This window comes from Myotis daubentonii, chromosome 18 (genome assembly GCF_963259705.1).
Source record: "Myotis daubentonii chromosome 18, mMyoDau2.1, whole genome shotgun sequence".
In the NCBI taxonomy this organism is placed as follows: Eukaryota; Metazoa; Chordata; class Mammalia; order Chiroptera; family Vespertilionidae; genus Myotis; species Myotis daubentonii.
This window is the reverse complement of record NC_081857.1, coordinates 44065865-44091080: the sequence shown is the minus strand read 5'-3', so window position 1 is coordinate 44091080 and position 25216 is coordinate 44065865. Positions and strand designations below refer to the sequence as shown.

At 52.5% G+C, this 25216-nt stretch overlaps 4 protein-coding genes and 6 non-coding genes across 10 annotated transcripts; 5 read left to right on the top strand and 5 right to left on the bottom strand.

Moving 5' to 3' along the window:
• Positions 1–667: 667 nt before the first annotated feature.
• Positions 668–6952, bottom strand: PRSS16 (serine protease 16). The gene is made up of 12 exons (XM_059674449.1): positions 6840–6952; positions 6605–6765; positions 5564–5663; positions 5339–5468; positions 4063–4186; positions 3782–3859; positions 3646–3693; positions 2827–3117; positions 1933–2074; positions 1303–1482; positions 1079–1224; positions 668–960 (listed from the first exon to the last, which is right to left on the bottom strand). The coding sequence occupies exons 1-12, from the start codon at positions 6946–6948 to the stop codon at positions 892–894; spliced, it is 1578 nt and encodes a 525-aa protein (XP_059530432.1). The 5' UTR covers positions 6949–6952; the 3' UTR covers positions 668–891.
• Positions 6953–7341: 389 nt separating this feature from the next.
• Positions 7342–7415, top strand: TRNAI-AAU (transfer RNA isoleucine (anticodon AAU)). The gene has a single exon. It is a non-coding gene; the product is annotated as a tRNA-Ile (tRNA).
• Positions 7416–8231: 816 nt separating this feature from the next.
• On the bottom strand, positions 8232–8304 carry TRNAV-AAC (transfer RNA valine (anticodon AAC)). The gene has a single exon. It is a non-coding gene; the product is annotated as a tRNA-Val (tRNA).
• A 1405-nt stretch (positions 8305–9709) lies between these two features.
• TRNAL-UAA (transfer RNA leucine (anticodon UAA)) lies at positions 9710–9792 on the top strand. Its single transcript has one exon. It is a non-coding gene; the product is annotated as a tRNA-Leu (tRNA).
• Positions 9793–10986: 1194 nt separating this feature from the next.
• On the top strand, positions 10987–11059 carry TRNAV-CAC (transfer RNA valine (anticodon CAC)). The gene has a single exon. It is a non-coding gene; the product is annotated as a tRNA-Val (tRNA).
• Positions 11060–11898: 839 nt separating this feature from the next.
• Positions 11899–11972, top strand: TRNAI-AAU (transfer RNA isoleucine (anticodon AAU)). The gene has a single exon. It is a non-coding gene; the product is annotated as a tRNA-Ile (tRNA).
• A 2500-nt stretch (positions 11973–14472) lies between these two features.
• Positions 14473–14546, bottom strand: TRNAT-AGU (transfer RNA threonine (anticodon AGU)). Its single transcript has one exon. It is a non-coding gene; the product is annotated as a tRNA-Thr (tRNA).
• Positions 14547–18792: 4246 nt separating this feature from the next.
• On the bottom strand, positions 18793–19963 carry LOC132220848 (histone H2A type 1-H). Its single transcript, XM_059674501.1, has one exon. It carries the CDS (start codon positions 19954–19956, stop codon positions 19570–19572), a length of 387 nt encoding a protein of 128 aa, XP_059530484.1. The 5' UTR covers positions 19957–19963; the 3' UTR covers positions 18793–19569.
• Positions 19964–20239: 276 nt separating this feature from the next.
• LOC132220851 (histone H2B type 1-C/E/F/G/I) lies at positions 20240–20689 on the top strand. Its single transcript, XM_059674505.1, has one exon. The coding sequence runs from the start codon at positions 20270–20272 to the stop codon at positions 20648–20650; it is 381 nt and encodes a 126-aa protein (XP_059530488.1). The 5' UTR covers positions 20240–20269; the 3' UTR covers positions 20651–20689.
• Positions 20690–22715: 2026 nt separating this feature from the next.
• LOC132220866 (histone H4) lies at positions 22716–23140 on the bottom strand. The gene has a single exon (XM_059674525.1). The coding sequence runs from the start codon at positions 23105–23107 to the stop codon at positions 22796–22798; it is 312 nt and encodes a 103-aa protein (XP_059530508.1). The 5' UTR covers positions 23108–23140; the 3' UTR covers positions 22716–22795.
• Positions 23141–25216: the final 2076 nt, after the last annotated feature.

Here is a 25216-nt window from a genome sequence, read left to right as displayed (position 1 = left end):
TTAGTACATTTTCACACACAGTGCATTTTTTCTCACATTTCTTGTTAAAACATAAAAATATGGACACTCTATGACTCATAATCAAATGTAACTCAAAACCTGAGTCCAAAATTCTCCAAAACTAGACAGGGTGACATCGTCACCTTTTGAACTTTTAGGGGGTTTTGTTTTACTTGCTTGTAACTCAGTTGGGTGTAAAGTAGTACTGTGGTTTGAATTCACATTTCTCTAATGACTAAACAGGTTGGGCATCCTTTTGGTGTAATTATTGACCATGCATGTATTTTTTTTCTTTGTTTTTATACAGGTATTTTTTAAATTGAAGTGCTTATTCAAGTGCTTTGCCCATTTGTCATTCACTCATCTTTTTATTATTGGTTTCTGGGATTTCTTTAAATAATCTGGACCCAAGTCCTTTGTCAGCTGTGTGTATTATGCACGTTTTCACTCACTCTTTCACTTGTCTTTCCATTTCTTAAGGGTGCCTTTTAATGAGCAGAGCATGAAGCAGGCAGGGCACGGGCTGAGGGCCAGAGAGAGACCTGCAGAAAGCGCCCGCCTGGCAGCAGAGCAGAATGTGAGTCAGAATCTGATTAGTGGAGGGAGGGCACCAGCATGAACAGTGACATTTCTCTGACATTTGCCATTAAAATAGCGACATCCACAATGAGAATAATCACCCAGTTATATTTGCAGAACTTCTTGTCTGTAACAGAGCTGTTTTAGCTGGGAGTGAGGATGGTTGCATACACAAGTCAGTTATATGTGGAACAGGTGCTGAATGCCAATTTCTGAGAATTTCCTCTTCGTAAACATGCTGCTTTCTCCTGTCCAGTGAACAAATATGTCCTAGTCTGAGGTCGGCTGCAGGGAGTGGCGAGGGTGCTGGGCTCAGACCCCACCCCTAACCAAGCTCTTCTTCGCCATCTTGAGCCAGGTCTGCAGCTGCTGCAAGATGCTCTGTAAAGAGGTGGAAGAATTTTTAAAGTCAGATCCCAGTACTAGTGAGGGCAGGAGCATGCACATTAGTATGCAAATGAAAATGTAAATCATCCAGGGCTTTTTGTTGTTGTCTTACCTGGCGCCCTAGGCGGAGGCTGGGGGTGTCTGAGGGCCGCTCAGGTGCCATATCCAAGCAGTGAGAGGCATTGGGGATGAGAAGGGCTGACACGGAGGGCCCCAAGTCCTGAGTGACACTCAGCACGTGCCAGGGGTCCATATCCCCTGGGAAGAAAGGGGAAATGGTGTGCTGAGCTGGGGCCTGCTGGAGACTTTGAGGTCAGATTCTGAGGGCATACTCACCATTCACGAACAGCACCTGGGTGGCCACTGGGGTCTGGCCACCGTAGTAGGAGTTGGTCTGAGCCACAGCCTGGACTGTGGACCAGGTTGAAAGCCCAAACACCTGCTCACACAGCTCCAGCTGGGAGGGCAGTGCTGGGAGTTTGGAGAAAGGACATGTGGGGTCCTCACAGGTGACATCTGGAGGGAGATATCTGTAAGTGTGGGGTATAAACCCCACCCCAGCCTCCTGCAGTTAATCGCTGAGCTCTCCCAACAATGACCAATGAATTCACAGCCCTGTCGGAGAGGCACCTCCTGCACCCCGGACAGTGATGGCCCAGAACGACAGGGCTGTGATGGACTGAAAATTAAAACGTTTAGAATGCTCATGTACTACGTTAGCTTATCTGGACCAATAGAAAAAAATGCCTTCCTTCTGTTGATGCAATTGTTCCCTTTCCTTTCTCATAAATAACCATTGCCTTTGTCTCATAATTGGAAAACTATTTAAGTTTCTGCCTGAATCAGTACTTCTCATACAGGTATTCTTATTGATCACAAATAAATGCTTATTGCCCATCACCTATCACTTCAATAGGCTTTTTTTTTTTTAAAGGTTATCAGAGGAGGGTTGGGCCAGGCACTCACAGAAGCCGAACTCAGTACATGTCTGGTACAACCACTGCCGGTCACCCACGCCGGACACTTGGGGTTCTGTGACCCTCAGCTGTGCCAATGTCTCTGCTCGGGAAAAGCTTAAACACCTCTGGCCCATGCTGTGCATGACAACCTGAGGGACAATATACATACACACACACATACATTCATAAATGTCTCCCCTCCCACCTGCAAGCCAGGGTCTGGCAGCTTAGGTCCCTAAAAGTCAAAGGTGAGAAGTCAGAAGGGGGAGTGCCTGAGTTCTCCTGGGAGTCAGTGGTCAGAGGGGGCGGGCGTCTGGGTCCCTGTGGGTTAGAGGCTCAGGTACTAGATGACTTGGACCTATGACCTGTGAGACCTTGGGCGAGTGATACTATCTTGGGCCTCAGTTTTCTCCTCTGTAAGCGGGGATAGTAACAGTGCCGATCTCCTAGAACTACTGTGAGAATTCACTGAAGTAACACATGTGAAACACTTCACACAGCTCCCTGTGCAGATAGCGCTGTTTAAGTAACGGCTGGATCGCAACTGTGGGTTCCGAAGGTGGGGGTTCTGGGCTTCAGAAGAACTCTGTGCTCAGGGCTACCTATATTTTTTCTTTCAAGTCTAAATACTAATTGACACTTGCTGTGTGCCAGACCCTGCTGCAGGCGCCGAGTATAAGACAAACAAGACAGACAGGAGAGATAGCCTCGTTGCTACTTTTGCATCGTGTGTGAGCCCATCGCAGGCACCCTTCACTTCACCTCCCCAGGGCCCTGTCCTCCCCATTTGACAGGAGAAGAGAACAAGGCTCGGAAAGGGTTCCAGGCTGCCCCGGACTGCACAGCGGGGTGGGCGGAGCCCTTGTCTATAGACTCGCCCACCGTGCTCTGGGGCGCTCACCTGCACCGCCCGACGCAGCCCGTGGTAGGGCACAGGGCGGCTGCCATTGCGCCTGCCCTCGAGCAGGAGTCCGCAGAGCTGCCGCACGCTCAGCGGCGCCCCCGCCTGTCCGTCATACTGCACTGCGCCCCCCACCAGCGCCTGCAGCGCCCCCAGCAGCTCCTCCCGGTCCTCCGCGCGGCCCAGGGACGAGCAGGCGCCCAGCTCAGCCCTCAGAGACGTGCGGGCCTCCTCTCCCGCGCGCAACCGCCGCTCCACCTCCGCGAAGGCCGTGGACACCGCTGCCAGGCACTGCGGGGAAGAAAGGTTTTGTCGGCGGAGACCAGGGCCTGGGCCCGGCCTGTCTCTTCCAGGACCATCATCCACCTGAGCTCCCGAATGCCCACACTGAGCCTCACCTCCTATAGGGTCCACTCTTCAGGTCCCGCCCCACACTGAGCCTCACCTCCTATAGGGTCCACTCTTCAGGCCCCGCCCCACACTGAGCCTCACCTCCTGATAGGTCGACTCTCTTCAGGCCCCGCCCCACACTGAGCCTCACCTCCTATAGGGTGAACTCTTCAGGCCCCGCCCCACACCGAGCTTCACCTCCTGATAGGTCCACGCTCCTCGGGCCCCGCCCACAGCAGCCCTGCCCCCGTTGAAGCTCTTCCCTTCCGACGTCCTGGCCCCTCCTCCGTGCCAGCCTCCTAGGGTCCGAGCATCTCTGGGGGTCCCACCTCCCCAGACCCGGGCGCCGAGCTGGCTGCACTTTTCCCTCTGGCCCCCATTTGAAGGACGCCTCCCCTCTCCAGCCCCCAGGGACCGGCCCACTCCTACTTCTGGTGACCCGCCGATCGCCGTGTTCGTGAGGCTCCTGGACACCACCTGTGGTCCGACCGCCGGAGGAGAAGAGGCGCGTCAGGGACCCCGACGCTGAGACCCTGCTCCCCCCGGGCCAGGCCCGCGTCCTCACCTCGTTGTAGGCGGAGAAATCCAGCACGGCCCGCACCGGGGCCGAGGAGGCGACCGCGGCGAAGAGGAGATGCGGGAACTGGGGGGGTTGGGGGGGGGGTTGTCAGGCGGACGGGGGCTGGGACCCCCGATCTTCCGCCCTGTGCTCGCTCGCCTCGCGTGGCCCTAGGCGAGCCCCTCTCCCTGTGCACCGGGCCCTGTGGAGACGGGTGTTCCTGTCCCCTGAGATGGGGACCCCGAGTCCACCCCACCCCCCGTGTCCGCCCAGAGGGGTCCCGGGACCTTCAGCCGCGCCCAGGCGGCCAGGGAGCCGGCATAGGAGCCTCCGAAGCAGACCCAGCGGCTGGAAGAGGAGACGTTGTGGAGGCGGGAGAGCGCGAGGCGCGCGGAGACCACGTCGGCCAGCCTGGGGCGAAGGGGAGGCGTCGGTCACCTCTGCAATCCCTGGGGCACCCCTCTATCTGGACGGGGCAGGGGTGTCTGGCCAGGAGTCAGGGCGCCTTCCCCAGGAAGTGTTTCTGAAGGCGTCACCCGCACATCCATGTCCGGAAGTGGCCCCTGGGGAGGCCCCCGGGGAGCCTCAGCCCTCCTGCTTCCAAGTAGCGGGAGCGGAAAGCCTCGGGCAGGGCAGGCGGAAACCAGACAATAGAGAAGGGGGGTCCTCGGGCAGAGGGTGTCCTGGCTGGTGGGTGAGAGCACGGGGCAGGGGGGACAGAAGCGATGCTGGGCCGGCTGACCTCCTCTTGTCTGTTCTAAGTGCTTTCTTCCCGCCGGAACCTGAACCTTCCTGAACCAGTTTGCAGTCAGGGCCACCCCACTGCAGTGCGAAACCAGGTAAGTTTGTGAAAAGACTGGAAGATAGGGAGTAGCACAGAGGGACACAGACAGACAGACAGAGACAAGGGTAAGACAGAGAAAGGAGAGGATTCCAGACAAGTGTGTGGAGAATGGAGCAGGTGAGGGGTCAGAGCAGGGGGTGCAGGCGGAGTAGGGTGCCCTAAAGGAGGGGAGGGGGAATATGCAACATCTGGGGGGAGCCCAGGGGAAGGGCTCAGAGGCTCAAGACAGCAGAGCCTGGATGTGTGGGGAACAGCAAGGATGCCTGTGCAGTGGAGCCGTATGAGTGTGAGGAAGTGGAGGTCAGAGGGGGATCGGGCCAGAGCCAGTCACACCTCGGGGCCACTGCGAAGACGGGACTTTACTGTGATGAGATGGCAGAGGTGAGGGCTCTGAGGCAGCAAGGGTGGTGGTTGGGATTGCGCCCTACCAATCACTCTGGCTTCCTCTGGAGCATGGACTGAAGGCCAGTGAGGGGACTGACCTTCAGAGAGGAGGCCAGGTCGTGTGGACCAGTCATCACAGTGAGACGGGATGAGAGAAGACAAGGTATGAGAAAGAAAGAGATGGGGAGGGACAGAGACCCAGAGATGGAAAGGGAATAAGACACTGAAAGGCAGAAAAACAACAACAGCCATGAACCAAAGACTCAAGGTCAACTTCAGGCAGGGGAGCCATCTCTAGTCCCATGACCCCAAACCCTTTCCCCATCCCAACGTACGCATGGCGGCTGGACAAGAAGCGGAGCTGGGCCGTGTTCAGGCCCCCAGCAGGTATGCTCAGGCCATAAAACCTGTGTTCCAGGCCTATCACCAGGGCCCCCAAGGCTGGGGCCAGGGCTGCAGGGTGCCCTGTGAAGAGGGTGGAAGGGGCGTGTGAGGCGGGTGAAGCCCTCGCAGCCCTCCCCCGGCTCCCCAGCTGCGTCTCTCCCACCCTTGCTTCTCACCTCTCATCACTGAGCCCGGCCCGAGGCTGCCCTCGCCCCCCAGATGCAGGAATACAGGTCCATCCCGGCTGGCCCAGTGCTGGTCGCTTATCCAGTACCGCTGGGAGTGGATGAGGAAGAAATGGGATTGTGAGCGTCTGACCTCTCTTCTCTATTCCCTGTTCCTCCCGGTCTTTCAGTGGCTCTCAACCTTCCTAAAGCCACGACCCCTTAATACAGTTCCTCATGTTGTGGTGACCCCCAACCATAACATTATTTTCGTTGCTACTTCATCACTGTAATGTTGCTACTGTTATGAATCGTCATGTAAATATCTGATATGCAGGATGTATTTTCATTGTTACAAATTGAACACGATTAAAGCATAGTGATTAACCACAAAAACAATATGTAATTATAGATGTGCTTTCCGATGGTCTTAGGCAACCCCTGTGAAAGGGTTGTTCGACCCCCAAAGGGGTCGCGACCCACAGGTTGAGAACCGCTGTCCTAGGGGGTCGTTCTTCCTACACCTCCTAGTGTCTGAACCAGGCGTGTTTATGGGTTCATTTCCCTCCTGTTGTCCTCTCACCTAGAGTGTAAGACCTACAAGAGCAGATATTTTGGTCAGCGTTTTCTCTCTTATATCCCAGGGTCAAGTGTAGTGGCGAGCACATGGGAGGCACCTGCTAGGTTGATAATTGTAGAATAAGTAACACATGCAGGTGGATGGGGCGTTGCCCGAGGTGAGAGGACCTGGGAGACTGTGTACAGAGCACGTGTGGAAAAGGGTGAGGGTGTTCATTCATTCAGGAGATATCTCGGGGTGTGAGCCAGGGCGGGTTCCAAAGTCAGTCCAAGTCTGCACACATCCAGACTGGTGGTGGTTTTAGGGTTCATTCTGAAGGACATGGAGGGGGGGCTGGGGGAGAGAGAGAGAGAGAGAGAGAGAGAGAGAGAGAGAGAGAGAGAGAGAGAGAGAGAGGACGCCGAGGCTGAGGGACGGAGGAGAGAGGGAAGGAGAGGGCAGGGTAGACAGTGGGCTCCCCGCTCCGACCTCACCTGAAGGAAGGACCTCCTGTCAGACGCATTGAAGGGGTCCAGGGGCTGCTCCAGCCACCCCTCTCTAGGGCGGGCCGCCACCCCCGGACCCAGACTCAGGCCCAGGACAGAGCTCTCCTGAAAACGCCGGATGTGCTCGCCGAGGCGCCTAAGGAGAGAGGCTGCGGGGCCCAGAGGGGACAGCGTTCAGCCGAGCCCCCTTCGGAGCCCCGCCTGAACCCCGGGCTCCTCCTACCTGGAGCTGAGGACCCCCCGAGGGAAGCCAGGAGCAGAGGGCCCAGCCACAGCGCAGGGCCCAGGGCCATGCTGCCCAGTCCTCGGCGGGGGGCGCCGGGCCTCTCCATCCTGCCCCCCGGGCTGGCCTGGAGGTTTATAGGCGCAGGAGCTCGGGTTTCTTTGCAGACGCCTTTCCCGGTCAAGCGTCCGTAGGATCCACCTACGCGGGGCAGGGACGCCCGCGTCTGCGTCCAGAGCTGGCGAAGCCGCACCTGGATATGCAGCGTCTTCCTCCCCCCTGTTCCTGGCTTTCTCCCCTCTCGTCCCCTGGTCTCCCTGGCCCTGGCCCTCAGTTTCTCCTCGCTGAGCTTCAGTGTCCCCTCTTGCCCTTCAGTCGTCGTTAAAACGAGCTAAAGAAAGTCTGCTTTGAAAAGAGGAAAGAGACATCCTTTACTTCTAAGCACGCAAGAATGTCAGCAAACTTTTTATTTTCCTAAGCAAAAGCGGCCTTCTTTGCAGCTGGCCGGTTAGCTCAGTTGGTTAGAGCGTGGTGCTAATAACGCCAAGGTCGCGGGTTCGATCCCCGTACGGGCCAAGACGGCTGTTTTTCTCTTCCTCAACGTAATTTTGCTGCAGCACCCACACGTGGGAAATAGCCCCCCCCCCCCCCCCCATGTAAGGCTGGGATTAAATGTTGGCTTCATTTCTTAATCTTCAGCAGTGACACCAACGTTCTTTGTCCCCCTCTTCAAAGGAAGGAAAAACGAAAAAAAAGAGAAAAAACCCGACTTGAGGAAAAAGTGGCATAAAGCCTTCCATAGACATTTCAGTAAAGAGGACGCGGGCTCACGAGCAGGGGTGGCCCCGGAGGTGAGAGGTGTGTCCGGCGGCGGCGGACTCTGAGCGCCACGAGTCTCCGCGAGTCGCTTATGCTTCATCCACCTGCCGTCCCCTCGCCTGCTCCTCTTCAGCTCTGTCGGCAGCGGTGCTTTTTATGGTTAAAACCATCACAATCAGACACATACATATTTTCTTTCCCTTTTTTTCCTTCCTTCCTTCCTTCCTTCCTTCCTTCCTTCCTTCCTTCCTTCCTTCCTTCCTTCCTTCCTTCCTTCCATATCCAAGTCATGTATATTAAAAATACCAGTTTTATCTCTTAGACCCCTTTGCCTTTCAGTTCAATGACGGAAGGGACAGCAGAGATGGGGTTAAGGACAGGCTGAGGGTGGCTGCGGTAGAGTTGGAGAAAGGCCCTGCAATGTATGGAGGTCATAACTGGGTAATAAAACATGACTTCAATTTTGAACTTTCTGCATCAATTCAGAGATGATTAGTTATGCGTGGTGAGCTCTATTTTAAAACTTGCCATGCAGAGTGTCTTTATTGTAAAACTCAGAAAAGGTGGACAAGTTGTTTCCGCCCGGTTTCGAACCGGGGACCTTTCGCGTGTTAGGCGAACGTGATGACCACTACACTACGGAAACGGGCTTGTTGCTACCTTTCTGCATTTCCAAATAAGTAAAAATTAACCTTGACTTTATCCTTTCCATGAAGTTTTTTTCTTCGTTTCTTTTGTCTTGTCTTTTGTTGTTCAGACACGGATTTCCTTCCACACCCGGATCCTTGGCCTCCACAGCGTCGGAGCTGAGCTCTCCGTGACGGTCCGCGCCCGGGACCGGGGAACTCGGGCGCCTGGGAAATTTCAAGGATCATCTTGGCACGTCCGCGCTCGTTCCCCGTCCCCCATCTCTCGGTGACTGCAATTATCCCGTAGAAGCTGGCCGAGCCCAGAGGACACGGCAAGGACCTGGGGAGGGGGTGGCCGGGGCCCAGTGTGACCGCGAGGGGTGGGGAGGGGCCCCGAGTCGGTCCATCCGACGTCACACTTCTGTTCTGTTCTGACTCATGTCACCGACCTGGGACGTGTGCGCTCGTGTCTTATTCCCGCAACGTCCCACAGCGGGAAGGTGACCCGACTCTTCCTGGTGCGACACCCCATCTCCAGGGCCCCAGGCCACCTGCCTCCCACTAGCGTCCGAGGCTGACCGCCCACCCCACCCCGGAGGCACCGAGCAGAAAGTGCTCGTCCCCAAAGGCGCCATGCCGATTGTCACGGTAAGTTCGTGTGTAGTGACTTAGTCACAGTCAGGTTGATGCCCGGGACGAAAGTCACAGGATTTCTCACAGCAGACGGGCGTCCCTTCCCGTCTTCGGGGGCAGGAAATACTTGCTGGGGGGAGTGTGTGACGTAAACACACCTGAGGGGGGAAGGGCCGCGGACGGGAGAGCAGGGGCCTGCACCGGGCGAGCCGGGCGCAGGGCGGGAGCGGGTCCGAGAGCGCCCATCCCGGGGTGACCCCGAGCTTGTCTTCCTTCCTCCTCCTCCTCGCGGAAGCTCGTGTCCCGGGGAGTAGGTCACACGCCTGGGCCGGGCCGGGCTCAGGGGACCCTCCGCTGTAGGAGCTTAGATTTAACCTGAGGTCACGGGTAGGGAAGGATCAACTGTTCCAAGACGAACATGACCATTTCCATTCCCACCCAAAGGCCTCTTGGGCTTCGGTGTCAGTGAATACAAAGGGCCGATATTGTGTGACGAATGTTTCAAACCTTCTTACGTTTGAAAGCTGTCCACAGCATCACCGCATGTGCTTGTGCTGTTGGAGCTTGGTCCTCAGCCGAGCTCCCTGCGCCGGGCGAACCGTTCCTCCAGGGCCGTCTTTCCCGAGCAGGTTGGGCTCACTTTCTTTTGACCACCTGGGGGGTGCAGGGCACCCAATGTCCTCCCTGTTGCCTAAGGGGAAAATAACTTCACAAACTTATAATCTTGCAAGAACTAGCAGTTCTAACTAGTACTAACTTGATAATACTTAACAGGGATGTGTCTCAGCCACCGGGATGGCCGAGTGGTTAAGGCGTTGGACTTAAGATCCAATGGATGTTTGTCCTCGTGGGTTCGAACCCCACTCCCGGTAGGTTGTTTGGAGTAGGTATTTTGAAATGTGGGGGAGAGGATGAATTCCTTGTGCAATACTAGGCCATTTCTAGTTGAGCCTTAATTTAGTCATTCCAATGGCTGTCTATAATTGATGGGTTTAGGTAACTGGTATGTAACATAGTTCCTGACATCTCCGTATTAAAATCTAAGTTGTTTTCTGTGTCCTTTTGTTTCTTTTAAAATCTTTTCTCTTGTATTTGAAATATATGAGCATTTTTCATGATTTGGATTTTTTTCTCCACTATCACTTTAACATTTATGTCTTTTAAAACAATTTTTAGTGCTTTCGCTAGGATTTCTTAATATACAGCTACAGTTAATGCCTGCCTTCAGATACCATCGTGCTGGTCCTGTGTAGGTGAGAAGTTTACTCACTCTTATGTTTTGTGTTATTGTTGTCATAGTTTGCTTTCATGTGCACTATAACTGTACAGCATGTTTATACTACTTTTGCATTATGCAGTTATTTTTAGAGTTATTAAAATCTGGAAACTTAATATAATAATTATATTTTTAATTGTAATTAAAATATAATTAATTATTCTTAATTATAGCCAATTAATTAAGAATTGGTTATAATTCGTAATTAATAAAAAATTAGAGATGTCCCCAGGCCCTTGAGTTAAAATATTAAATCAAATATCTCTGCCTAGTAAGACCACGTCAAGTAATTTGATTTGATTCAACTTTATATTCTTTTCACTTTAATTCTATACACGTAAGATCCATTCCTACTCAAACTTGCCCGGCTTCTTTTAGTATAAATTGGCCAAATCATGCAATTCTTATGTGTAGCTCACCTCCTCATGGGTCACACTTTGTCCATGAGCCCTGGATCACTTACGCAGTGCTATGTGTAGATTATAGCTCAATAAAACTGGGGGGGGGGGGGGGGGAGGGGCGGGGGGGGGGGGGAGGAAGGGGGGAATATCATTAATTCACACACGAAAATTCTCCAGGATGCTTTCTTAGCTTTTAGTGCCTGGAATTTGTGTACTATTTTGATCCCTGGGTCAAGCCTTTGCTTGGTTATAAGTCTTTGAAATAAAATTTTAAAAGGGGGGGAACCCACAACAATGTGCACTTTCTATGCAAGGCTGTGGCAAACCCAGGCCACTCAGGCCGTCTCCTCTGTTCTGGATGGGGGGGGCAGCAGGGCCACTAGGCAGTTGTTTCCGTAGTGTAGTGGTTATCACGTTCGCCTCACACGCGAAAGGTCCCCGGTTCGAAACCGGGCGGGAACATAATTTTTCCCCAAATGCTATTTCGACACTTATAAGTTACAGAGCTCAGAGTTCGTGCGCTTGCTCCTTTTTGGAAAGCAGGCGTTCTCCTAAGACACCCGCGGAATCACTGGGGTTCCGCACAAATTTCCAAAATTACGCAAAGCCAGGGGGATTCCAACCCAAGAGGTTCCGTGTAAGCGGAGGTGGAAGTTACCCGCCGCATAGGGAAGCTCTCCATGGCCCATAGTGTCAGTGCCTAAGATCGCCCAGCACGTAGACAGCTGCACGTAGGGGGTCCATTCACTGCAGACACAACACGGGGTAGGAAAGCAGAGAAAAAATGGGAGCATCGTAGGGTCCAACAGAGAAAGGGAACAGAGGCGACCCAGGAATGAGGGCTGCGCGGGCCCCTCCCCCGTGGACACCGGTCAGGCCCGGTTGGGAGGGGCATCTCCCCTGCGATCTCGGCGTTTCTCCCGGTTCAGACAACAGCCCTGACCCTGGACGCCGATGGTCGTGGGTTTGGGGGTCCTTGTTCCTGGGAACCGGATGGGGTCGCGGGCTCTGAGACACGGTCGCACGGTCTTCCGGCCCCGTGGACCCCCCCCCGCCGCACTCGGGCGCCACCGCGTGTCGGACGCTCCGCACTGCAGCGCCGGGCCCACGCCTCCGCGAGTTTTCTCGGTTAGAGCAATTCCAAGTTTCCCGGGAGGAGCACGTTCCTCCGCGTCCGCATCTCGGATGGCTCTTTTCTCTTTGTAGGAAAGAGAACATTTTTTAACCTTTTGTTGAAAAAGAACACACTGACGAGTCTCCTATGACTTTACAAAGGCTAAGTGAGCGCGCTCTCTCCGGGCGGCCGGTTAGCTCAGTTGGTTAGAGCGTGGTGCTAATAACGCCAAGGTCGCGGGTTCGATCCCCGTACGGGCCAGCTGTGAGCGTTTTGATTTTTTTTTTTTAATTTTATATCTATCTCATCGTGGACTCTGCTCACATCTGATTACAGACATTTCTCAGATCACCACCGCTGGGCGATAAGATTTGTCAGGTTCTTTTTTTGTTTTTGTCTGAGAAATAACGTAGGGGAGCTAGGATGGAGAGGTTGGAGAGAACACGGGACGCGGCCAGGAGGGCGCATTTAGGGGTCAGGGAAACGGGGCCTAGAGGATCCTTGCACCGTCTGTGCGGAGCTGGACCGAAGGGTGCGATAGACCTGAAGAAGACCTCCCTTGAACGCCCACGGTGTGAGGGTGGCAGGTTCCAGCCTGCGGCCTCCGGAGGCGGGGTTTAGTGCTTTGTTTTTTGTTTTGTTTTTCTGGAACCTCACGCGGAGCTCAACCTGCAGTGACCTCTGATTCTTTCCTCCCAGGATTTGAGATTTGAGAGACAAAGGTGCGTGCGCGATGGGGACAGGATGGCCCGGCTCCTCCGCCTGCGGCCCTCCTCGCCGGCTGTCACCCCCCGGCCCCCGCCCCGCCGGCTCCCAGCACAGTCTCACTCCTCGTCTGGCTGACGAGCGCGGGCGCACTGTGGAGAGGACACGCCGATCCCGGATGACACAGTGAGGCCCGTAACCCTCAGCCGGGAACCCATGGGTGCTCCACGAACCCAGGAGGGCGGGGCTCGCGTTGCTTGCGGGGTGCTGCCTCCTCCAGGCGAGGGACAAAGACCGGCTCACAGGCAGCGCCGGGGAAACATCCAGATATGAACAAAGGGCCCCTCGTACTCCATTGCCCGTTAAGTTATGAACCTGCCGAGTTCAAGGGCAGAAGGACCGGCAGGCGAGCCCCCGGGGCCCTGGGCCCAGGAGCAGCTGCTGGGACGCTTTCCGTGACGCGTTCGGCCCTGTGTTCGCTGCACATGCCTTCGGGGAAGCCTGGAAGTAAAATAACTGTACAGATGACACAAGATTTTTTTTTAATAATTGTTTATTGTTGAAAATATTACATATGCCCCACCCCATTGACCACCGGAAAACACATATATAATTACATATTGTTTTGTGATTAATCACTAGGCTTTAATTATGTTCAATTTGTAACAATGATGAAATTGGGGGTCACCACAGCATGAGGGACTGTATTAAAGGGTTGCGGCATTAGGAAGGTTGAGAACCACTGCCCTAAGGCAAGGTGACATGGCTTGATATAACCCACTCTTTTGATTTCCTTGTCCCACCCTCTTTCTGCCTATAAAGCCTTCCGTTTTGTACAACTCGAAGCACCTTTCTATGTACTGGATGGGATGCTGCCCTGATTCAATAAAGCCAGTGAAATCTTTAAATTTACTGGGTTGAATTTTCATTTTTTAGTAGCTAACAATGTTGGTTGTCACAGGTTGAAACCCAACCAAGATTGCACTTCCAAGACAGAACTTTAAATGATTATTGCTCAGTTCATATTCCAGTTTTACCGATCATCCATCAGCTAACCCATTACTTTCCTGTTTTCATTGTTTAATAAAATTGAATATACTGGGGTGACATTGGTTAATACATTATATGTTTCAGGTGTGCAATTCTGTAATATATCACGTGTACATTGCATCCTTCCATCACTATATATTTGGCCGCCTTACCCTCTTTATCTACCCCCAACCCCTTCCCCTCTGGCAACCACCATTCTGTTGTCTTTGTCTATGAGTTTGTTTTGTTTGTCCATGTGTTGCTTTATATGCCACATATGAGTGAAATCATATGGTCCTTGTCCTTTCTGTCTGACTTATTTTGCTTAGCTTGATAATCTCAATGATTAATGTTTCTCTTTTGCATTGATGTTACTCTTCCTCCCTCTCCTTTCCTCTTTCTCTAAAATTAAAAAATACACACCCATGTTGTCACAAAAGGCAGTATTTTATCCTTTCTTATGCCTGGGTAGTATTGCATTGTATATTTGTACCACATCTTCTTTATCCAGCCATCCATCGAAGGATACTTCAGTTTCTATGTCTTGGCCACCACGAATAATGCTGCAATGAACATAGGGGCATGTATATCTTTACAAATAAATGTTTTTAATTTTTTATGTGGATACCCAGAAGAGGGGTATGAGTTCTTTATATCTTTTGGATATTAGCCTATCATCTGAGGAACTGTTTGCAAATATCTTCTCCCATTTAGTTGTTTGCCTTTATGCTTTTTGATGGTTTCTTTTTCTGTGCAGAAGTGGTTTAGTTTGAGGTACTCCCATTCATTTATTTTTGCCGTTACTTTCCTTGCTTTTGAAACCCATCGTTTTCTATCAACTACAGAAAAGTTATTCATTTTTCTCTTCATGCCAATCCCTCAAACGGTGATGCAATTATCTGTCAAGAGACCTTCTACAATTGAAATAACAATTCAATACAGGGCCAATCAGCTATATAAATGCCTCAATGCCTCTGTAACTTATTTAATGGTATGTACACTATTGAAAATACAAAACCAAATAAGAAGGCCCCGCTGGGATTCGAACCCAGGATCTCCTGTTTACTAGACAGGCGCTTTGACCAGCTAAGCCACAGGGCCCCCTTTTAGGTAGATGTTCAGTTATATCATATTTGTAACTTTTTCTGTGAAATGTAACAATTTGCCAGACCTACCTGATTTTATGACAGAGATTTTATGACTGTCAGTATTTCTAAATTCGTTGTAAAGCAGAAACATCAACATTTTTTTAAAAATGCATTCTGTACTGCAATGTTTTTTAAAAATGATTTTAAATGGAAATGAAATTCCTATTCCGTGGAGACTGTCGCCATCTAGAGGAAATGCCGGAGACTGCAGCACATTTTAAATTTGTGTCTGTTAATGACGTGGAGCCGCTCCTGCATCTCGGGGACTTTTCTGGGCGCTGGAGCTGGAACAGCAAACACCACAGAGCCGTCTTCTGTGGCGTCTGTATCCAGAGGAGGGTCAAGAAAGCAAGTTAACGTTTGGTCTCCAAACCCCAAACCAGTCCCGCGGCGGTCCGGTGGCCGAGCCCACGGCGCCACCTACAGGGCGAACTCCCTGCCCCCGCAGGGCCGCCCTGCGCCTCCCGCTCCCACCGAAAAGGGCGCGACGCCGGTGCCGGGGATGCCGAGGGGACCGCAGCGCCCCCCCACCCCCCGCTCCCGCCCCGCCCGAGCCTGGCGCCGCCAGGCCCCTCGGTTCCGGCCCAGCCCGGCCTCCGCTCCGCGCGGGGGTCGCGCCTGGTGCTGACTTGGCTCCTGTCCGCGGAGCCCGTGAAGCTGGGCGGAGGGTGGACCGACCGTGTCCTGCTCCACGGACCCCGCCTGTCCCCACAAGCGGCCTTGCTCCTGGGCTGATCGCACCAAGTTGATCTCACGTTTATTTAATTTTTTTTTTTACAAAGGTGACATTTTGTTTTGTGTCCATACGTGATACATTTGCTATAGTACCTACTCTTATGTCTTTCAGAAAAGCATTGTGACTAATATCCACCCAAGTTGCCCTGTGGACGCCCACATCACTGCTCCGGCTGCTGCGCGCAGGCCGGTGGCGGGCGCCCCCGGCGTCTTTCCTGCCCGGTCCCTCCTGCCCTGTCCCAGGGATGGACACACAGGCCCCGGTCCCGGGGATGGGCGCACAGAGGCTCCGGTCCCGGGGATGGACGCACAGGCCCCGGCCCCAGGGATGGACGCACAGAGGCCCCCGGTCCCGGGGATGGACGCACAGGCCCCGGTCCCGATGCCGCAGGTGACCGCCTGGCCAGCCCCCTTATGCGCTTGTGTGAGGGCCCCGTGGATACACAGGCAGGAACAGAAGGGTTAGCTCCCGTGTGTTCTCCGCTGTCCACCCGCCGCCGGCTCCGCGTGTCCCTCCAGCCTGCCCGGCTCACGTTGCCCAGCTTCCGACTTCGTAATGGAGGAGGTGGGAGTGAGGACTCTCATCGCTGCCTTTTAAGGTTTGTGTTCACGTTCTTTAAAGACGCAGACACTTAGCCATCGAGTTGAACTTCAGCACATTCACGCTTATGTTTGCCGCGTTCTTACTGAGGCTGGTGTTTCTTTTCAAAAGAAACATCCCCTGAAGAACATCACTGAAAACATTGAGACGTCATCCACCGTTAGCGTTACTTTAAAAATTAGGGCCGCAGTAGAAACGGAGGCTGCCTTTTTCATGGTGGTGTGCAGGCGTGCACTGCAGACTGGTTAGTCTGCCGGGAACGTTAGACCTTGCAATATTGCCTGCCCTCACGTCCTATCAGCTTTGTCGGGGGAGAAAGTTAATGGCAGGAGCCTAATTTTGTTAATAACTTGTCTCCCCTCCCACTTAGGACTTGTATTTTGTTGTTGTTCCTGTGATCAGAACTTTAAAAAAAATATTTTTATTGATTTCAGAGAGGAAGGGAGAGGGAGAGATAGAAACATCAATGAGAGGATCATTGATTGGCCGCCTCCTGCCAGCCCCCTACTGGGGATTGAGCCCGAAACCCAGGCGTATGCCCTTGACTGGCATCAAACCCGTGACCCTTCAGTCTGCAGGCCTGTGCGCTATCCACTGAGCCAAGCCGCTAGGGCAGGACTTGCACTTTTTGAGGTTAGGCTTAACAGGTCTTCCTGTTACTAGGTTATACATATTCTCTCAAAAAAATGCTTAGGTTTTCTTTTTCCCATTCGAGACATGGACCCACCTGGAGACCGAGATGCACGTCTGGTCTGTATGTGACATTCTGTTGGAGTTGTGTCTTCCAGGGCCCAAAGGTTTGGTCTGGTGAGGGTGTCCAGGATGTGTGGGTGCTCATGTAGCACCCACACCTTGTTATCTAAGGCTCCTCAGTTTTATGTAATTGCACAGGATGCCTTTTATAAAAATCTGTTGTTGCCCTAGCCGGCTTGGCTCAGTGGATAGAGCGTCGGCCTGCAGACTGAAGGGTCCCAGGTTCGATTCTGGCCAAGGGCACATGCCTGGGTTGCGGGCTCGATCCCCAGTAGGGGGTGTGCAGGAGGCAGCCAATCAATGATTCTCTGTCATCATTGATGTTTCTATCTCTCTCTCCTTCTCCCTTCCTCTCTGAAATATATATATTTAAAAAAAAATCTGTTGTTTTCAAGTGCTTCACATTCAAAATAATCAAAATGCCAGAGGTACATGTAGTTTGGGGTGGCATCCTTTATTTAATTCCCTCCCATCTTTCTCTCTCTCTCTCTTTTAATATCTTCTTATTGATTTCAGAGAGGAAGGGGGATCGAGCCTGCAACCGAGGCACGTGCCCTGACCGAGAATTGAACCGTGACCTCCTGGCTCATAGGCCGACGCTCGCGAATTAGTGCACAGAATTCCACATCGGTCAGTGCTGACCAGCCGCATGCGGGGCAGCCCGGGAGCAGTGGCTTCTGCTTATGGGGACCACTGGCCCCGAGCCTGGTGTCTGCCGTGGGCGGTGCAGACCCCGCCACGTAAGAGGCGGCCCCACGGGCGTGGCTCGAGGCACGGTAGACGCTCAGAACACATAATCCCGGACATAGAAGCAATCACAGGGTCAAGAATGGCTTTAGATAATTCTTTCTCGTGTGTTTACAATGACTCTATTTGAAGTGATTTCAAACTTTCGTGCGGGTGAGATGGACGGGAAATGGAATTTAGCTCCAAAAAACCCAAACACCCACCAAATTTATGTTTGAGTTAAATAATTATAAACATTTCCTACTGTATTGACTCATAGACACCCTGAGTGTGTGGTTCCTTAGTGCAGCGTTAGCACGGCTGCTTTACACACCGAAGGGCCTGGGTCTGATCCCGGGTGGGACCAGTGACCACAGGATTCCCTCCCCCTCGAAGGCAAACTGGGGGTCCTTTTGTTTGCGATTTGCCTGTGTGGCTCAGTGGTCTAGGAACCAGGAGGGAGATCACGGTTCGATTCCTAGGTTGTGGGCTCGATCCCCAGTGTGGAGATAAAAATACTGTTTTTTAAAAAGGGCCAATATAGACATTGCTCCATGTTGATCTTTACTATATATTTTGATTGACTTCAGAGATTTAGGAAGAGCTATAGAAACATCAGTGATGAGAGAGAATCATGGATCAGCGGCCTCCTGCACGCCCCCTACTGGGGATCGACCCCACAAACTGGGCATGTGCCCTTAACTGTAATCGAACCTGGGACCTTTACAGTCCACAGGCCAACGAGCTATCCATTGAACCAAACCAGCTAGGGCACCATGTTGGTCTTTCTATTCATGTTAATGTACCTATTTCAGGGATGTGAATGCAGTGCCCAGACTTCCCCCTGAAGGAAAGACTCACCGGCCAAGTGCAGACAGCTCCTTCCCGGTCCTTCCCACATCCAGTGATGGGCAACGTGGGGAGGTAAGGGCTGGTCCAGGGACAGAGCTAATGTGGGGGCACCTCTTAACAGACAATACTGGCTCCAGAGCTCCCCATGTTTATCTGGCCTGTGTCAGTCTGACACTCTCCTCCCTTCACAGATTTGGGGACCTGATAATCATTTTCCACTTCAAACTCCATCTCAGCACCTGCTTCCACACAACCCAACTTGCCTCATTGCATCACCGTGTTTCTGTGTGGAGGGGTCTGCTGTATGTTATCATTTTACTCAACAGGCTTTCTGCAAAGACAAGCAACAAACAGACCTATGTATTGAATTACAAACCATTTCCTCTCAAATCTTTCAGGTTGTAAACCACATGCTAACATTAATAATATTTCTCTGGTGTCTTCTTTTAAAAAGTGGGTTGCATTCCATAGCTAATTTGTATTATCAAATTTATTATGTCAGGTCAGGATTAATGTAATTTTTATTTTATTCAATATTTATTGGTTTCAGAGAGGAAGGGAGAGATAGAAGCATCAATGAGAATCATGGATTGGCTGCCTCCTGCACGCCCCACACTGGGGACACAACCTGGGCATGTGCCCTGATCAGGAATAGAACTGTGACCTCCTGGTTCATAGGTCAGTGCTCTACCAGAGCCACACCAACGGAGCTAAATACTTGTGCATAATGTACACACCCCACGAAGTCCTATATTTATGGTCCCATTTCACCCCCATGCCCACCTTTGACCTCATAGCCTCATGGACTGTTCCCAAGGGCCAAACACACTTCCTGGCAAGGCCTTTGCATTTCCGCCTCTTTGGAGACCTCTTCCCCTAACATCTGCTGGGCTCAATCCTTCTCTCCATTTAGGTAGCACTCTGGCCATGCAGCGCCTTTACCTACAGCGTTTACCTCCACTCATCCTCTATCTAAACAGCTGCATTATGCCTATTTGTTTTCCCCCACCTGGGTTCGTAGGCAGGCAATTCCCAAGGTTGCATTCCTTGCTGTATCCTCACCTGCTGGAATTCAGGGCATGAACACAGCTGTCCCGAAGAAACAGGGCCAGGAATTTACCAACGTGGGTTTCAGGAACGCCCGCATATTTTAAGTCAACAAATCAAACTCTAACTTCCCCTGGAGTTAAATGCTAAAGTGGAAACTCCTGCCGAGAGAATAGGACAAGTTACCGTTCCAGCTTTTTCTGAAAGTGTCAGTGGCTCTGAAAAGAGCCTTTGCCGTCCAGTTTCCTAACCTGCTTTCTCCTTACTTGGCCTTGTGGTGGCTCTCGGTCTTCTTGGGCAGCAGCACGGCCTGGATGTTGGGCAGCACGCCGCCCTGCGCGATGGTCACCTTGCCCAGGAGCTTGTTGAGCTCCTCGTCGTTGCGGATGGCCAGCTGCAGGTGTCGCGGGATGATGCGCGTCTTCTTGTTGTCGCGCGCCGCGTTGCCCGCCAGCTCCAGGATCTCGGCCGTCAGGTACTCCAGCACCGCCGCCAGGTACACGGGCGCGCCCGCGCCGACGCGCTCGGCGTAGTTGCCCTTGCGGAGCAGCCGGTGCACGCGGCCCACGGGGAACTGCAGCCCGGCCCGCGAGGAGCGGGTCTTGGCCTTGGCGCGCGCCTTGCCGCCCTGCTTGCCGCGGCCGGACATTCTGGCTACAAACTTCACTGCAAGGGGCTACAAAAGTGAAAGTGCACGGGCGGCACTTTTTATAAACGTTTGTGGCGCGAAGAAGCAGGTGTGTCATTGGTTCAGGTTTCAGCTTCTTCTAAACCAGTGAACGTGCACGTTTGGGATTCTGGCGCTCTGATTGGGCAGAGCTAAGTTTTCAAGGTTGCTCTCGGAGCCAACACAGGGCTCTGGTTTATCACCTTATTTGCATGCGAGGTTCTATATAAACAGGACACAGCGTGCTCAGCTCTCACTTTTCCTCTCACTAACCACCTCCACTGAGCTCCCGACCATGCCCGAGCCCGCCAAGTCCGCGCCCGCCCCGAAGAAGGGCTCCAAGAAGGCGGTGACCAAGGCGCAGAAGAAAGACGGCAAGAAGCGCAAGCGCAGCCGCAAGGAGAGCTACTCGGTGTACGTGTACAAGGTGCTCAAGCAGGTGCACCCCGACACCGGCATCTCGTCCAAGGCCATGGGCATCATGAACTCGTTCGTCAACGACATCTTCGAGCGCATCGCGGGCGAGGCGTCGCGCCTGGCGCATTACAACAAGCGCTCGACCATCACGTCGCGCGAGATCCAGACGGCCGTGCGCCTGCTGCTGCCCGGCGAGCTGGCCAAGCACGCCGTGTCCGAGGGCACCAAGGCCGTCACCAAGTACACCAGCTCCAAGTAGACGCGCGAGCCCCCGGCCTCACTCCTGACCCAAAGGCTCTTTTCAGAGCCACTCAGTTGTCAGTGTTGGAGCTGTAAACACATCGAGTCTGGGGGGAAGTACAGGCACTAGGTACTTTAAGGTTTCCGGATGTGAAACTGCTACATACTGCCTAGGGGCATGTGCATCTAAGTTTAGACAACAAAACCGGCAGCGGACGAACACCGTGGTAAGGACCCTGGTGAATTTCCAAGGCAGGGAGAGCTTGGGTCTCTTGTTGAGACACAGAATTTAACTGCTTTTGGGTTAATTTTGGCGGTAACATCGAACTAAGTGGTGTTTCACTGACATCTTTTCTTTGTCTGACATACATTCTAGTATTTGCAATAGTAATGGATGCAAATGTCGGGAAAGTGGCTATTTTATCGAGAGTAAAGGCTGCCCCAAGTGTGTGGTGTAGTTTGTGAACAAATAGAAAGGGACCTGCTTTAAAATAAGACGGAGGGTCCCCACAGACGTGCAACAGGGCTCATCCAGGTGAACCCCTGAATCTACCTGGCCGCGTCCTCTGACTTTCCAGGGAGCTAAAGCCAGCCCCAGTGGCTCATTTCTTTCCTGTAATAGTTTCAGAGCCACGGCTGTGCTTTCACTGGCCCCAGCTGAACAAATGTGCCCTCAAAAAACAAACAGAAACACCCAAAATGGAGCTGGAGGTACTTATACCTCAAACCTTGAAGGGTTAAAACGGCAAAATTACATTTAGACCTAACTTAGGGCAATGTTGTATCCCAAAGAACTCTTTGAGAGGAAAAGAAAGCAAACATAATGTTAAGTACTGAGCTGATGGGTGACAGACTGAAAAGAAAAACATGTTTAGACCTAGCGTCACTGTGTTAACTTTTCTGTAGCGGCAGCAACGCCTTCCTGCGGTGGGAGTAACTGCTCCCCTTCCCTTGCCCCTCAATTCCTGTTTGTCTCCTTATCGGGACACGATCCGGGCTCCTGCCCGATTGGTCTCAAGTAAATGTTTGCTGCCTCTCACTTTGAAAGGCCCTTTTATCGTTAAGTTAAATGTTGAGAAAGACGCAGGTTTTCCAAGACCCACCGTAGGGCTCTGGGCACCCCTGGTGAAACAGAACACCGGGAAACCAGCAACGCATTCCTCTGTTCAGACCCAACGCCAGGCATTAGTACATTTAAGAAAGATTAACGATGGGCAGGGCCGCCTAGGCCCCAGGCAGTTCCAACCCGAAGCCAAAAACCCGGGTGGGGTGGGGTGGGGAGAGGAGAGGTGGGGGAGGGAAGAGAGGCCCCACCCTCTGTCCAAAACTCGCGGCCGCGCACCGAATACTGTCCCGCCCACGGTCCAGCGGGCACGGCACTGAAGTTTACGTTGGCCAGTCGTCACTTCCTTTTCTCCAGGAACATTTGGCCTGAAAAGGGCCTTCAGTTTTGCTACACAAAGCGAGTGTGTGAGTTCAATCCGAAGACATGTTTCAAAAGCTTTTTGTAACCATGTCGTAGTGTTTAAATGGCCCGTTACAAACCAAAAAGGCACAGAAACCCGTCTCATGACGCACAGCAGGTGGTGAAGAGGAAGATGAAGTGGGAGGCGACTTTTCCTTCAAATGCAAACTGAGGCCCCAGGAACAGGAAGTGGAGACTCAGAACCCTGGCCCCGAGCTGACAGCGACGCCACTGCTCAGCCTGCGGGTAGAGAGGGGCTGACCGAGACTGCACACGCTAGAGGCAGTTCCACAGGGACGCTCGACAGGCCGGGAGACGGATGGGCTCCACCTGATCACCCTTCCTCAGAAGCCCGCGACAAGGTGGGGAGTGAGCCAGCATCCTGGTGACACGTCCCGTGCAATGTGTGAGTCTCCGTGGGGGCCAGCGGGAATCTTTGCATAAATTCCCCCGGCACCCCGCCAGGGGGGACCTGGAGTTTTTGGCGGAGCCTGTGGCTGAGCCCCTTCCCGGCCCCTGGGTAGGAGTTTCCACCACGATCATCCGGGTCCCGGCGCTGGAACCGCGGGGATCCCGAGGGCCAATCTGTCATTCCTGCCTCATTTCCCGTAAAGCGGCAGCGTGCAGCTCTTCCGAGAGGGGGTGGGCGGCCCTGAAAAGGGCCTTTGGTTTTGCTGAAGAAGCCAGTGGGTGGGTGGCTCAGCCGCCGAAGCCGTAGAGGGTGCGGCCCTGGCGCTTGAGCGCGTAGACCACGTCCATGGCCGTGACCGTCTTGCGCTTGGCGTGCTCCGTGTAGGTGACGGCGTCGCGGATCACGTTCTCCAGGAAGACCTTGAGCACCCCGCGCGTCTCCTCGTAGATGAGCCCGGAGATGCGCTTGACGCCGCCGCGCCGCGCCAGGCGCCGGATGGCGGGCTTGGTGATGCCCTGGATGTTGTCGCGCAGCACCTTGCGGTGGCGCTTGGCGCCGCCCTTGCCCAGGCCCTTCCCGCCTTTGCCGCGCCCGGACATGGTGAGAGGATCCGAGACCAGCAATGCGCCCGCGGCGTCTGCAGCGCCTTCTTATAGGGCCGCGGGCGGACCGGAGTGAAACCCGAGAGCTGGGCGGAGCCTAAGAGCGAAAACCCGCGGCTCTGTCCTCCCTTTCTCCCCCGCCCCGCCCCGCCCTCAGGCAATTCTTTTTAATGCTCAGCAGCGGCCAGCTTTTCTTGCTTTCTTATCCCTCGTGCCTCCTGCTCCATCCAAATTAAACAACAAAACCTTCACATTGTGGAGCAGCGACTTTTAACCTGTTCCCCTCATGGTACGAGCAAGCGAAGGTCGAATCGCTGTTGTAGGAGACGCATTAGAGAGCGGTGGGAAAGCATTTCTACAAATACACGTGTTTCCTTTCTCTAGGTTTGCACAAGGCTAGGCCATTTCGGAACGTTTCTCTCCTTAATTTCCAGGAGAGCTACACCCCACAGAATATGATGGTAACAAAGTAGAGAATTCTAGCGTCTTGCAGATTGTTTAATTCTCTTCCACCAACGGTACCAATTTTCATTTTCAACAGCAGAGCCTATCCTATTATGTCTTACTAATTAATAATGGGTAGAATCACCTAAAGAATTCCAACGATCCAGGTATAGAGATTAAACTGTGAAAAAACAACCAACTGGTTAATCAGTACAACACATCAAATAGGTCCCCACTGATTTGAGGAACTGAATTTATCATCTATTGAGTATTCACTTAAAATTAATTCTTCAGTTTTTATGGTAATGATGGAGTATTACAGTTGTCTCTCCTGTTGAAAAATATTTTAATATTTGGCAGTGAATTCCCACCCCAGTTATTTTTCAAAATAATTTCTGTTATCACCACTCCTTTTACTTAAAATTACAAATGATTTTGTCTGCTTGCCAACCAAGGAGCCCGGGCTGGCTGTCAGTCCTTCAGCCAATTCAGCAGAGACAGGGTTGAATCATATGAGTGTTTATTCCAATAATGTCAGAAGCGTTGGGAGAGCAGCAGGTCTCCCACAGAAATCTGCTCTCCCTCACCCATAAGCTGGCTGCTTCTGTTGGGCAGAAGGACAAAGGCTACGTGGGAAAGTAGGAATTGCAGGGATGGGAAAGTGGGCACCGGACACTCGTTACAGGTTACAAGTCATGCAGGCTGGGTAGGGAGGAGGGGGTGTTCTCAGAGGGCAGGCACCTCTGGGCCCCGGGACCAGTTACAGGCAATAGGATGGGGTGTAAAGAGCAGGTGCCTCCGGGACTAGATGGTCTCAGCCACAAGGTCGCCAATCCTTCCATAATGAGAGGCAGCTCTCGGGACAGGAGGATGGCCTGCCTGCCCGCTGGCTGCCATGTGCCGGGCGTACTCTCCCTGCCGGGTGAGAAGGGGCTTTCTCTAATTAGAACAGAACCATCATGGTGAACAGAGCAGGATTCATAGTTCTTACCATTGTAGCTGGTCCCGAATATTCTGTCTGCCCCTAACACTTTTACTAATGACAAGAGCCACTAATTCATTAGTGAATATGTAGATAGTTCGAATGAAGGGGGAAAGTATATTTCTTTTACTATGTCCAACCTTAATTACTGAGATACATTTTTTAGACCCTTCTTAAAACATTTTTAAAAATTGACTTCAGAGAGGAAGGGAGAGGGAGAGAGATAGAAACATCGTGACGAGAGGGAATCACTGACTGGCTGCCTCCTGCACGCCCCCACTGGGGTTTGTGCCCTTGACCAGAATCGAACCCGGGTTCCTTCAATCCGCAGACCTACGCTCTGTCCACTGAACCAAACCGCCAAAGGCCCTTCTTTACTTTAAAAATGAATAAATTTCCCACCAACCAGTAGTCTTCATCCCTCGATAGTTTCATGAGTTGTTTTTTTTAATAGAAACTAGTGATAAGGTTAGCAATGGATGGCTGTAAGTTTGTAAGGCTTCGTAGTTCTGGAAATTAATAGCCAAAGGTGTTTATTCTTCGATACACGTATCATCTTATACAAATGTAATGCAACTCGGGCTGTTTTCTAACATACTAACAACCTTCATATATGAAGGTAAGCTTGGCTAAAATCCAGGTCTTGTTCTCCTATCTTTACAGTCTTTCTCAGTTGAAAG